The 13,107-nt window shown below is 43.1% G+C and overlaps 1 protein-coding gene across 1 annotated transcript in view; it reads right to left on the reverse strand.

Annotated features, from left to right (window-relative positions):
• Positions 1 to 10,702, reverse strand: part of TAF1B (TATA-box binding protein associated factor, RNA polymerase I subunit B) — a 62,239-nt gene extending 51,537 nt beyond the window's left edge. Inside the window, exons 1-3 of the mRNA XM_084793262.1 lie at positions 10,552 to 10,702; positions 8,905 to 9,003; positions 3,159 to 3,246 (exon numbers count right to left, since the gene is read on the reverse strand). Of these exons, the coding sequence (XP_084649388.1) occupies positions 3,159 to 3,246; positions 8,905 to 9,003; positions 10,552 to 10,569 (205 nt within the window). The 5' untranslated portion in view covers positions 10,570 to 10,702. The remainder of the gene's footprint in view (positions 1 to 3,158; positions 3,247 to 8,904; positions 9,004 to 10,551) is intronic.
• Between the last annotated feature and the right edge of the window lie 2,405 nt (positions 10,703 to 13,107).

The raw sequence follows: 13,107 nt of genomic DNA on the forward strand, positions 1-13,107 counted from the left end.
TACCTCAAATAGGTTTTTGTGTGTGTGTATACTTTATATATGTGTGTGTAAATTTTGTGTATATATACTTTGTGTATATGTGTATACTTTGTGTGTATGTTTATGTATGCTGTGTATGTTCTCTCTCTTTGTGTGTGTGTGTGTGTGTGTGTGTGTGTGTGTGTGTGTGTATGTGTACACGTTTTGTGTTTTTTGTTGTTTTGTTTTGGGTTTTTTTTGGGGGGGGGTTGTTTGTTTGCAGCCCTGCCTATCCTGGAACTACCTCTGCAGACCAGGCTGGCCTCAAACTTACAGAGATCTGTCTGCCTCTGCCTCCTGAGTGCTAGAATTAAAGGCTTTGCCACCATACCCAGTGAGATTTAATATTTTTTAATGTATATTTTACAATGCTCAAAACATTCCTATGTGGAAATACTTGGTCGCTAAGTCATCCACCAGTTTTCTGTTGCATTTCAACACATATTTTGGTCAACAAATAAGCAAATGTCAAGATCCAAGAAATGATGTCCAGAGGTCAGGAAAGGGCAATCCACACATTCAAAGAAAGTAAACGCACAGTGGCATTCTGCTTTTGTGAAAATGGCTCCAGTGAGCGAGGGAAATTGAAAATAAGGAATCTGATACCTACTAGACTAGTAGTGCCTAGGTACCAGATGGATCCTAAGTATTTTAACTTTTCCCCTTTTAAATTTGTATGTATGGTATTGAATGCAGTGCTTGTAATTGATAGTGTGTGTGCACATGTAGGTGGGTTGCATGTGACTGTATGTGGGTGTATGTAGGTCTGTGTTCAATGATCAAGGGTCTTCCTTAGTCACTCTGCATCTTTTAAAAATTACTATTACTTTGTTTCGTGTGTATGGATGTTTTTTGCCTGTATGTATGTATATGAACCACATACATATGCCTGATGCCCATGGAAGCCAGAAGAAGGGATCAGACCCCCTAGAACTCCAGTTACAGACAGTTGTAAGCCATCATATGGGTCCTGAGAACTGAGCGAAAGTCCTAGAAAAGCAAGTGCTCTTAACTACTGAGCCAGCACTTCCATGTTTATTTTTTATTTTTTATTTTTTTTATTTTTTTATTTTTTGGTTTTTCGAGACAGGGTTTCCCTGTGTAGCCTTGACTGTCCTGGACTCACTTTGTAGTCCAGGCTGGCCTCGAACTCACAGCGATCTGCCTGCCTCTGCCTCCCAAGTGCTGGGATTAAAGGCGTGCGCCACCACGCCCGGCCCATGTTTATTTTTTAAAATGGGGTCTCGCAGTGAATCTGAAACTCATGGGTTTGGCCATTAAGCGTCAAGGATCCACCTGTCTCCACCCCTCCCAATACTGAGGTTGCAAGGAACATGCTGTCATTAGCAGGTTTTACGTAACTTTGGGGGAATCTGACCTCCAGTCCTTGTGTGTCAGGCAGTTCACTGATGGAGCCACTTCCCAGCTCCTAAATATTTTAAATGAACTATTCTTGTGAGCCCCACCACCCTAAGATCATACAGAAGCCTGCCAGAGCAGTCAGCATTATGTGTTCAGCTATGGTAACAACCAGTTGGAGAAAATGTTTTTTACTTGCTAGACCAGACAGATAAAGAAAGTCATTCAAAAGCATGCTATAAAAATGTCTCACGCATGGCTTCTGAAGACAACTTCTGCCTCCCACATAACTGTGCATATGTGAAGACTCGACCCCTTTCAGTCATCACAGGCTCCCCTGCCTCTGCTGACTAACCAGTCCTTCCTAGGAAGAGTCTCAAATACAACAGAGAGCCTGTAATTGCTGCTGCATGCACACGGTAAGAGGATTAGACCCTGCAGGTGGTATGCATGCCCAGGGTTCCCATGCCTGTCATACAAACTCAGAGACTGATAATCTTGCATTTTAAACTATCCGCACTCTCTTACTGTATGTAACAATGGTGTTACTATTCTCCTTTCACAGGTGACAATGCAATGGCTGTGATGTTGACTATGAGCCACTACCTAATTGAGCATCTGAGGTTCTGTAGACATTTAAGCCCAAACTATACATTTTAACTATTTACATATAGGGATTACAATTAATCACATTTTTTTCTGATAAAGCTGAATAAAATCAACCAGGTTTAGTTAGGCCTACAAAAAGTCACTACTGGGCTGGAGAGCAGATGGTTCGGTGGCGAAGAACACTGGCTGCTTGCCAAGAGGATCTGGGTTTGGTTCCCAGCACGTACATGGTGGTTCACAATCATCTGTAAGTCCAGTTCCAGGGGATCCAACAAAGACCTCTGGCCTCTAAGGGTGCCTGCACACACATGGTACCTAGACATACATGCAGACAAACAGCTACATATATATATATATATTATGTATATATTATATATATACATATATATGTATATATAATATATATATTAAACAATCTTTTCTTTTAAAGTCACTACTAAAGGTTAAACAGGACCATGTGTTGTATTTAAGCATTCTCTGTGTTATTTATCTAAGAATGTCAATGTATTTCACATAAATGTTTCATGTATGTCTATATATATGCATACACACATATTTGTATGTATGCCTTCACAGCTACCGTTCATAGATCTGGTTACTACCATCGTTAGGCCAGTGATTTCCAGCTTGCGAATCTGTCTGGTCCTAGTTAGTCACAAAAACACAAAACATCAGCCAAATATTTTCAGATCCTTCTCCACAATGGCCCACTGGAAGGACTCACTGGGTTGGTACTCACTCTACAGCTATTTTAGGGAAAAATGGTCTTTGCTATTTTAAAAAGGTATGCTCACAATTCAATGTGAGAAATAGCGTTTGAAAGTTGAATATTGTGTTTAACTTGCTTAATCTCAGAAGCACATCACTGAACCATTCAGAAGGACCATGTCATAGTTAACACACAGAACAGGACATACGCCATCGTGTACCAGCAGCGAACACTTATCCTACCTTCTGCATACCGCACAAGAGTAACTTACCAACAACAAATACTGCAGTGCATTTGCTTCCAATTTTACCACCAGCAGCAACTTTATTTAATAACTTTAATAACTTAGATTTTCTGCTTAAAATGCTGGCATGCTGCTTGGAATGTATTTAAAATTCATTCTGTGTCCTCAAGTCTTTAAGGAAACTGCAAGTGGTACCCTGACATGCACATCAGCGCTCACCATATTTGCTTCTCTTCCTCAGCCCCCTGCTAATGGAGTTGATCCTGGTATTCGGAATGACCGCAGTGCTCACAACTTCCTCAGATCGCTGCAGAAGACAAAAGTAGACAGTATGGAAGAGAGCCTGTACCCTGGAACATATTGCAAGTGTGCTCAGGGAGGTGCAGCAGCCCGATGGAGAGAGACTACTCGGATGACCGTGAAGCCACACTGATGGTTAATCTTTACACTACTGTTTCATTCAAAAACTTTTGGGTTTCTAAAAAAGCTGGTTACACAGTAACCAAATGAAGAAGCCTTTACTTTAAGCCATGTAATTCTATTTTAGTTAAATATGAATTTGAAAAGTTTGGGATGGTGGCACATGACTTTCATCCCAGCATTTGGGAGGCAGAAGCAGGCAGAGTTTTGAATTTGAAGCCAGCCTGGTTACAAAGCAAGTTCCAAGACAACCAGAACTACAAAGAGAAACCCTATCTTCAAAACAAAAACAAAACAAAACAAAAAAGTATTAAGAGATAAATTTTATCTCATTTTAAAAAAATACAGGGAAACAGGTTAAAATATATATATATATATTAACTTTTTTCAATAAGACTAAAATTAAAATATACTCAATTTTTTTTGTTTGTCTTTTTTTTTTTTTTAAGACAGAGTTTCTCTGTGTAGCCTTGGCTGTCCTGGACTCGCTTTGTAGACCAGGCTGGCCTCAAACTCACATTGATCCACCTGCCTCAGCCTCCTGAGTGTTGGGATTAAAGGCGTGCACCACCACGCCTGGCTTTATACTCAATTTTGTATCCATATAAAATACATTTTAACAACAAAACAGTTTATGGTTAGAGATAGTGGTACGTGCCCATAATCCTAATATTTAGGAGGTAAAGGCAGGACATTAAAGAGTTTAAGGCCAGCCTGTGCTACACAGACCCTCCCTCAAAGCAAACAAACGGCAACAAAAATAAAACAGCCAACTGTGGATGCCTGCCACACAGATAGGCTCACATCTTCTCAGTATGGCTGTGTGACCATTACTCAGAAAGGATTTTATTTACAAAAGTGTTATCCCAGCACTTGGGAGTTAGAGGCAGGGCCAGCCTGGTCTACATTGTGAGTTCGAGGCAAGGCAGGGTTACAAAGTAAGACTCTATCTGAAAAAATAAAAAAAATAAATGTACTACTTTTTATTTTCAACAAAACAAAGTTATTTTAAGAGTTTTAAATGGTAATGGTTAGTACCATTTATAACAAACTGACCAATGCCAACTGCTATCAAGGGCAATTATCTCAGACTTGCTTATTTCTGGAGAAAAGTAAAAAAATTTAAATAATAAATGATATTAATATACTTTTCTAAATTTAAAGATTGAGAATGAAGCTTACCTTTGTGTGTGTGTGTGTGTGTGTGTGTGTGTGTGTGTGTGTGTGTGTGTGTGTGTCACAAGTGGGGGGGAGGGTTCCAGATAGCCTGGGCAAGCCTCAAGTTTGGGATCTCTTTGCCCTCTGAGCACTGGGGTTGCAGGCTCTACCACCCCAGCAGAGTGAATCTCCTAAGAGTAAAAGGCAAGGGGCTGAGGAGTAAGCCCACCAACTTAACAGGCCCAAACCCTAGGTCAACGCGCAAGAGCCAGCCTGGGCTACATAAGACCTGTGTCAAACACAGAATAAAAGGCATGCCTCTTCTAATAGGATTTCTGGATTGCTGCTATTATTTTCAAAGAAATATGATATACTAAGTTGGCTATAGTGAGAAGGTCAGACTTGCCAAAATACCACTAAGGCAGTTATTTAGAAAAGACAGGCAAAACATGTATGGAGTTAAAAGGGGCTTTATTTACACTTGAACTATATAAGAAATAAAACAACAAAAACTAGGGAAGACCAAGCATGGCCACGGTTAGATTGTCGAATATTTACATACTTAGTAGACACCTGCAATTCTTAGAACAACCCAGTAAAAAATATCAAGACAAAAGACTCAGTGGTGTCCTGTGAGAGGCCGCACTCACATTCGCCATTACAAGATGGCGCTGACATCCTGTGTCCCATGCTGATAAACAACTAATCTGCGCATGTGCGAAGGGGTTTTCCACTCGTTGTGCTCTGCCTCTCCCGTGGCGTCATCTCGCCCGATGAGCAACAGCCAATCAGGGACTGACACATCCTAAGTGGAGGACAGTTTCCTATATAAGGGATGGGTTTCTGCTGTTTGGGGTCTCCATTTTACTTGTTGTAAGCTTATGCTCTCCCTCTCAAGATACATTAAAGCTTTACTGCAGAAGGATCCTGTGTGTGTGTGCAGTGTCGTTCTTGCTGGCGAGACGGTAACGCAAGCCACAGTGTCCCAAGTGTCCCTTTTTCTTTCCATACACAGAAAAACAAGACTGAATGCAAGCTGCTGACTGTATACTAAGATATTAGTGATTTTGGCTTTCACCTGCATAGTTTTCAAATTTCCTATGATGAATATGCATTGTTTTTATAAAAATCTATTAAATTCACATAATTTGGGCCCATAGTTTTATTAAATGCTTAAAAGACTTACCAAAAAATATATATTGTCTAAACTGGCCAAATTAAGGACCTTAAATTCTTTTTCTTGAATAAAATGCAGTAGGAAAAAGAGCTTTCCACTTATCAGGCTTTGCTTGGATTACACACAGAGCCAAGAGCTTGAAGGATCCCCCACAGTGCGCTGTCGGAAAGGGGAGGAGCAGAAAGACAGGTGCGCTGTACCACAGCTTCCTCTTGTCACAGGCCTACCGCTCACTGGTCATCCTTCACCCACTAAATTTCAACCCCACAACACTACACAACTCCAGGAAGCCCAGCTGTATACTATTCTGCGTGATGAATATGCCTGGATCAGTGTGAGCCGAGAGCAACAACTGAAGCCGTATAACATGCAGGGTTGCCTTTTGTGTGGAGGAAAGACTCTGAGCTTCACAGGCTTCTACAAACATACGCTGGCACCAGGGAGGAAGTTAGCAGGGCACTTGCCTAGCACACAGAAGGCGCTGGATGATGCCAGTGTACAGCAGGAAAAGGAAAAACGTGTCACCCACCTTCAAGAATTGTTCATCCTTACTCCCTTGAGTTAGAGTCTTAAATATGAAGGTAGGTGGTAATATTATATTCTTTCAAACTACAAGTGATGGTAGCAGACTTAATCAGACAGAACCAGGAAACATCAAAGACAGAAATAAAAGAAGCCATTAGTTACAGCTGTTCAGTTCCTATAAAAATAGTGCCCTGGCTCCATCTCCACATGGAGACTCTTCCATCACGACATCCCGCTCCTGCACTATGTTTACATTTGCACTACACTATGAAATTAAAACTGACTAAACCACTGGAGTCTCAATGAGCATCAAAGCAGAGGACAAGCGACATACATTTCAAGCCTCCAATCTGATGTATTTGTGCAAGAGCATTTGTATATCTTGATGAGACGTGTCTCCAAGAGAACATCACCACGATCAGGGCGATCTGCACTCGGTCATTCCCCAGTGGGTTTGGTTAGGCATATATCTTGCTAATATCCTGTCTGACTAACACGGACACAAACAAGCACCTGAGCTGTAGATTGAAGAAGCCACCTCAAGGAGATACACCTGTGTGGGCTGCCGAGCTAGCTCAGGGCTAAGAGCGCATGCAGGTCTTGCAGAGGACCCCTGGCTTTCTAGCCCTATGTAAGGCAGCCCACAACATCCTCTGTTGGACTCCATAGTCACCTGCACTCACACAACAGACCCATCAGATGCATACCTTTCTATAAAAGAAAAGCACTTGTGTAATTGAGTTGCAAGCTAAATTAGCTATGTTTCTAAAGAGTTTTGTTTGCTTCACATCTTTTGTCCAGATTTTGAGTTGTCTGGGGTAGGAAGGCAAAATCAGTCCCTGGCACACTATGTTGGAGCAGTCTTTCCTTGGCCCCAACTAGCCTTTCTAAACAAGTGCTGAGGGCAGTACTTATTCCTTCTTGGCTCTGTACTCCCAGCAAATCCTTTCCTACGGAGAACAGTCCTGGACCGTTTAGCTAGCCCAGCAGCAGGCTGTCCACACGCTGGTCACTGGCCTATAGGTATGCTCACCGGAACAGGACCTAGAATTTCCAGTGTGAAGACGGCCTCATAGAGTGACAATCTCTCGTTTAAGAAGCAGGTGTCATTGCAGGACACTTGATCATACTGTGAGCCTTGAGAGTGTGTTGTTTAACGGAAAAACATGTTTTTAGTTGTGGTGTGGCTCAGTCCTAACACACACCTTTAATCCAAGACAGGGTTAAGTAATGTCAACCCCAGGTCAAGAGTTGGAGTTAGCAACCTGTTGACAGGGAGTGAACCTAGGAAAAAAAAAACAAAGAGAGTAAAAGAAGTCAAGTGGGTAGACAGAGAGGCTCGTAGGAAGCAGACGAGAAGGACATTTAGTTTGAGGGGCTTTTTGAGATGGCTGGGAAGGGAGGCTTCTTTTTCTTTTTCCTTCTGGGTCATAGGCTGAGGAGGAAGGTCAGCTGGGTGCTTTCTCTGCCTCTCTGGGCTAGCAGGCTTTCACCACAGCATCTGACTCCCAAGTCTTTCTTTATTGGTAATATGGAATGTTTGAGATTTTGTTTAAAAAAAAACAAAAAACAAAAAACAAGGTATGATGGGGTCAGAAGATTTAGGTCCAAGCCCTACCTCAAATCTTCACTCTTGTACTTTAGCAAACTAACCTAACTGGTGTCAGGTGTGGTGGTGCACGCCTTTAATCCCAGCTCTCTTGGCTCTCTGAGTTAAGAGCTCAGCCTAGCCTACCCAGTAAGACTCTGTCTTAAAACAATAGGGAAAAAAAAACCCTAATAGCTCATGAGCCCTGCTTGCTCTGTCTGTCTGAGCATAACACTGTATCTCTACAGGTCACGGTGAGGCAGGAAGTACATGATGGATAAGAAAGCACTTGGCAGTTTGTAAAGGAACCAGACAAAAGTATGCAATAATGAAGCATGTTTCCAATACTCCCAAGAGTCCACATCATTCTAACATTCCATCTTCCAAAGCTCTTAGCTAGAACAACACACATTAAAAACTAATTTTAAAAAACATTCAAGTATAATATTAAATACGCTCAGCCAGTGTGATGGCCCACACCTTTAGTCCCAGCATTCGGGATGCAGAGATAGGCAGATCTCTTTAAGTTTGAGGCCAGCCTGGTCTACAAAGTGAGTTCCAGGACAGCCAAAGCTGTTATACAGAGAAACCCTGTCTCAAAAACAAGAGAAAACAAACAAGAGAGGAAAAAACAAACAAAAAAAGGTTCCACACATGTACAGTCCAAATGAAACATTCATTTATAAATGTGGCTCAACATAATTTTAAGAGTTCGTCTCCAAGCTGAGCGTAATAGCATATTCCTTTAGTCCCAGCACTCGGGGAGGCAGAGGCAGGCAGAGCTCGTGAGTTCGAGGCCAGCTTGGTCTACAAAGCGAGTCCAGGACAGCCAAGGCTATAAGGAGAAACCCTGTCTCGAAAAACAAAAAAACAAAACAAAACAAAACAAAAAAGAAAGAAAGAAAGAAAAGAAAAGAAAAGAGAAAGAAAGTTCATTTCCAACCTCACTTGCAAAGTTCTTAATCCAGGACTGTGCTCTTAAAGACTGTCTCTGTTCTTGGAATTTGGCCATTGCATGCTTGATAAAATGGCCATACATCATGGTGAAACTGCAGTTATTAAAGCATAAGCAAATTTGTGAATAGCATATTACTTACATCTGTGACATTGTGGCAGGAAATACAATAGTATTTGCCTTCATCAGTGAGGCCCCAGGAGACAGCATCACACTGCAAACAGCGGTCTCTGAACCCTTGCTATAGAAGGCAAAAGAATCGTTACCGTCAGAACAACTCTGCATCTTAAACCCCGCAGTTCCTGGTTCCACTTCCAGCGTTCCTGGCAATTTCATCCCCCCCAAATTGTAAAAATAAATTATAGAAAATGAAAACCACATCAGACACTATCTATAAATAAGGAGAAGAATTTAGTCTCTTTAGGAGTATGAAGTGCAGTAACTCTTCCGTAAAGCTACTAAAATATATACAGAGTGAGAAAGAAAGAAAGGTGGGCGGGGCTAAACTGGACGCAAAGGCATAAGCAAACGCCCTGCAAGTGCTGAGGGAGGAAAGATGACCCAGTGTATGAACAGACAGAACAAAACCACCAAGATTAAAAACCTGGTTGGCATTTACTTTGGGGCACTGAAAATGTATCACCAGGCAGATGTTTCAAGTTTTGACTTACTCATCCAGCAATATAAAGGGCATCAACTGGCTGTTTACCTGGGGTGTCCTACAACTAGCAAAAGGAGCTGCTCCTGGTCTATATGAATGGATCCCAGTGATTTACGTCTTATCAGTTTATTATCTAGACAAGTATTACATTTGTAATAAATACAGATATTATTAATATTTAGTCAGTCTACTGTGAGACCTTCTACCATTTTTCTGCCAAGACGCACACACAGATTCTTGATCCTGATTCTTTGGTGTGTGACTTCTGGGTCAGTTACTGAATACACCTATCATGGTAAAAGTGCATTGCAAAGTTCAACAGCATCCTGATCGCTTTTGTGATGAGGTATGGGCACATGTGCTGGGTAGTTTTGTGTCAACTTGACCCAAGATAAAGTCATCTGAGAGGAGGCATACTCAATTACGAAACTGCCTCTATAAGATCACCCACCATTGTGGGTGGTGCCATCCCTAGGCTGGTGGTCCTGGGTCCTATAAAAAAGCAGGCTGAGCAAGCCATGAGGAGTAAGGCAGTAAGCAGCAGCCCTCCATGGCCTCTACACCAGCTCCTGCCTCCAGGGTCCTGCCCTGTTCTTTATAAGATGAACAGTGATATGGAAGTGTAAGCCAAATAAACCGTTGCCTTCCCAAATTGCTTACGGTGTTTAATTGCAGAAATGAAAACCCTAAGATGGCACATTGGAATATCCTCGACAGGGGTCTGGAATCGGTACCCCCAGACAGACAGAGATTTTTAGGAGGCATCCCAAATTCCAGGTGCTGCTCCCCCTCACAGGGCCCAGCATCAAAGGGAGCTTTGCTGGGTGGTTCCCTCCAGAGAAGATGAGCCATGGGGATGGCCACCCCACAAACCCACAGCTTCATCCTCCTGCTGGCCCTCGCCTCACGTGCACAAACACTCCACCCAATCGCATCCACAACCTCCCACGGCTGACACGCAGCCTGGGACCGCAGCCCGCGTGGCCTCTGCCCCCCCTCGCCCCGCCCACTATGCGGTCACTGCCCTCAGCCGACTCCTCCTCCCCGCGCCCCTCCTCCAGGCGCTCCTCCGCCCTTTCCGCTAGGGAACGTGAAGTTAGATCTCCAAGCGAACCTCTAAGTCCTTACCGTCGCCTCCAGATTCATCGCAGCTCCGCCGCCTCTGCCACCGTTACCCAAGCAGCGGGCACCGCTTCCGGGAGAGGCGGAGAGAGTGCTCCGCCGGAAACACTGCTTCTGCCTTTGCGTTCCGCGAGTCTTCCGTGCCGCCCTTGGTGCTCCACGTGGCTGGCTCAGGGTGCCTGCAGGCAGTGCAGGACCAGTGCCAAGCCCTAACTAGAGACTGAGCTCAGACCTAAGAGGATTTTGGAACTCAGCGCTGGAGACCAGGCTGGTCTTGAAGTCACAGAGATCCGCCTTTCTCTACCTCCTGAATGCTGGAATTAAAGGCGTGTGCCACCATCTCTGGCTTCTGGCTTTTACAAAATGTATTCTCAGTGTTTGAAGCAGAGAACACGGCTTGTTGAGCTAGAACTGGGTTTATATTTGGATTTTTTTTTTTTTTAACTTACCCAGATCCTAGGGACCAAACCCTTGTACATACCAGCCAAGTACTCCACATCACTGAGCGACATCCCCGGCTCTTAGACCTAGACTTCTACCCATGAGCTTACTCTTTTCTTATGCCTCCATTTCTTCCTGTGGAAGAATTACATATTTACCTATGAGTATAGTTCTTCCATAATAATGTCTTGATAAATTTAGCTCCTGTTCCTTCGTTGAAAGCACTAATTCCTTCATTCTGTAAACCAAAATTGTTTTAGGTTTTGGAGATTTATCTGTGAACAATATAAGCCTCCACCGTCATGAAGACTCTATTTGTTTTAGTTTGTTTCGAGACACGGTTTCTCTGTGTAGCCCTGGTTGTCTTAGAGCTCATTTTGTAGCTGAGGCTGTCCTTGAACTTAGATCTGCCTGCCTCTGCCTCCCGAGTGCTGGGATTAAAGGCGTGCGCCACCACACCCAGATATATTTGTTTTAAATAATAAAGATCTTTCTGGGGGTAGTGCGAGACATGCTGAGATGAATTTAAAGTGATAAGATGCCCGGCTGAGGAAGCTGGAGTGTGGTGAAGATCCTGCAGCACCCTACGGAACAAAGGGAAATCCTGGTTATGTATATAGACTGGACCTTAGAGGGAAAGAGTCTTCAAGCCTGGGTGGGGGTGTTCTCTGTGTTTAGAAAATTAAAGAAGGTACTAAAAAAAAAATAGAAAGCAATAATTTAGGATACTAATGTTATTCCAGGAGCCTGTTTCTAGGTTGCCTAGCAACCTCTGACATCATCACTTGCCTCTGGCATATAACAACTAATCCTATTGCCCATCTCCCACCACCTTGGGGTTGTTATGTGCTAGGAGTGTAGATGTTTATGGAAGGTACTAGAGAAATCGAGGCTGTTCAGCTTTACTGGGGCAGCCCTTTGATATCAGTACTATGGTAGGAAGAGATTAAAAATAAGAAAAATATCGGATTGGAGAGATGGCTCAGCAGCTGAGACAGCACTGGCATCTCTTGTAGGATTTCTATTTTATTTCCCAGTACCCACATGGCAGCTCACAGCTGTCTGGTTGTTGTTGTTTGTTGTTGTTGTTGTTGTTGTTGCTGTTTATTTGGTTGGTTGGTTTGGGTTTTTAGAAAATATGTTATTTTACTTTTTAATTTATTTATTTGTTCACTTTACATCCTGAGTATACCCCCATCCGTCTTCACCCCCAGTCTTACCCTTCCTTCCTCCCCAATCCCTTTCCCCTATTCCTCAGAAGCGGGGAGCCCCACTTCCAATCCACCAAGTTGCATCAGGACTGAGCACATCCTCTTCCCCTGTCTGAATAATCCATCAGCTATTTGAGAAATTGGCTTAGGGCTGGGGTGTTACTCTGTGGTGCTATGCTTGCCTGTCATATGCTCAAGCTCCAAGGCTGGAAATAAATGAACACTTGAAACATCAGCAAGACAAAGAAAAGGCAGGAAGTGCCCGTGCTACTCTGCTCAACAACACACTTATGTAAGCAAGATTCCACACAAGCCAATAGTGAACAATCCAATTAAAGATAGGCCAGAGACCAGACAGCGGAGTGTGGTAGGGCTGCAGTCCTCTGATCCCAGCTCATCTGAAGGCTGAGGCAGGAGGATCACAAGTTCAAGGCTAATGTTGGCAACAAGAAGGACGAGGAGGAGGAGGAGGAGGAAGAGGAGGAAGTAGTAGTAAAAGGGACGGGCTACAGAGACTAGATGGAGCTCGGTTGGAAGACCATTTCCCAAACAGGCACAAAGCCTTCAGCTCTGCATAAAACCACACACTCTTGAGATCACAGCACTCAGGAGGCTGAGGCAGGAGGATCACAAATTCAAAGTTATATACAACTACAAAGCAAGTTGGAGGCCAGCCTGGGCTATACGACAAGTGGTCTTTAAAAAGAAAGAGAAAACTGAAGGTGTAGTTCAGTAAGGGAATGAGAAGCTCTAAATCCAATCCCAGTGTTGCAAAGGGTTTTATTAAGTAATTCACATGCAAATGTATTCATATTCATTACTCCTCAGAAAAAAAAAACACAAATTAAAGCCACAAAGAGAAGCTACATAACATCCAGCTGGGTGGCCACAATTGAAAAGACCGAGAATA

Source organism: Acomys minous (genome assembly GCF_964271855.1).
Source record: "Acomys minous genome assembly, chromosome: 8".
Classification (NCBI taxonomy): domain Eukaryota; kingdom Metazoa; phylum Chordata; class Mammalia; order Rodentia; family Muridae; genus Acomys; species Acomys minous.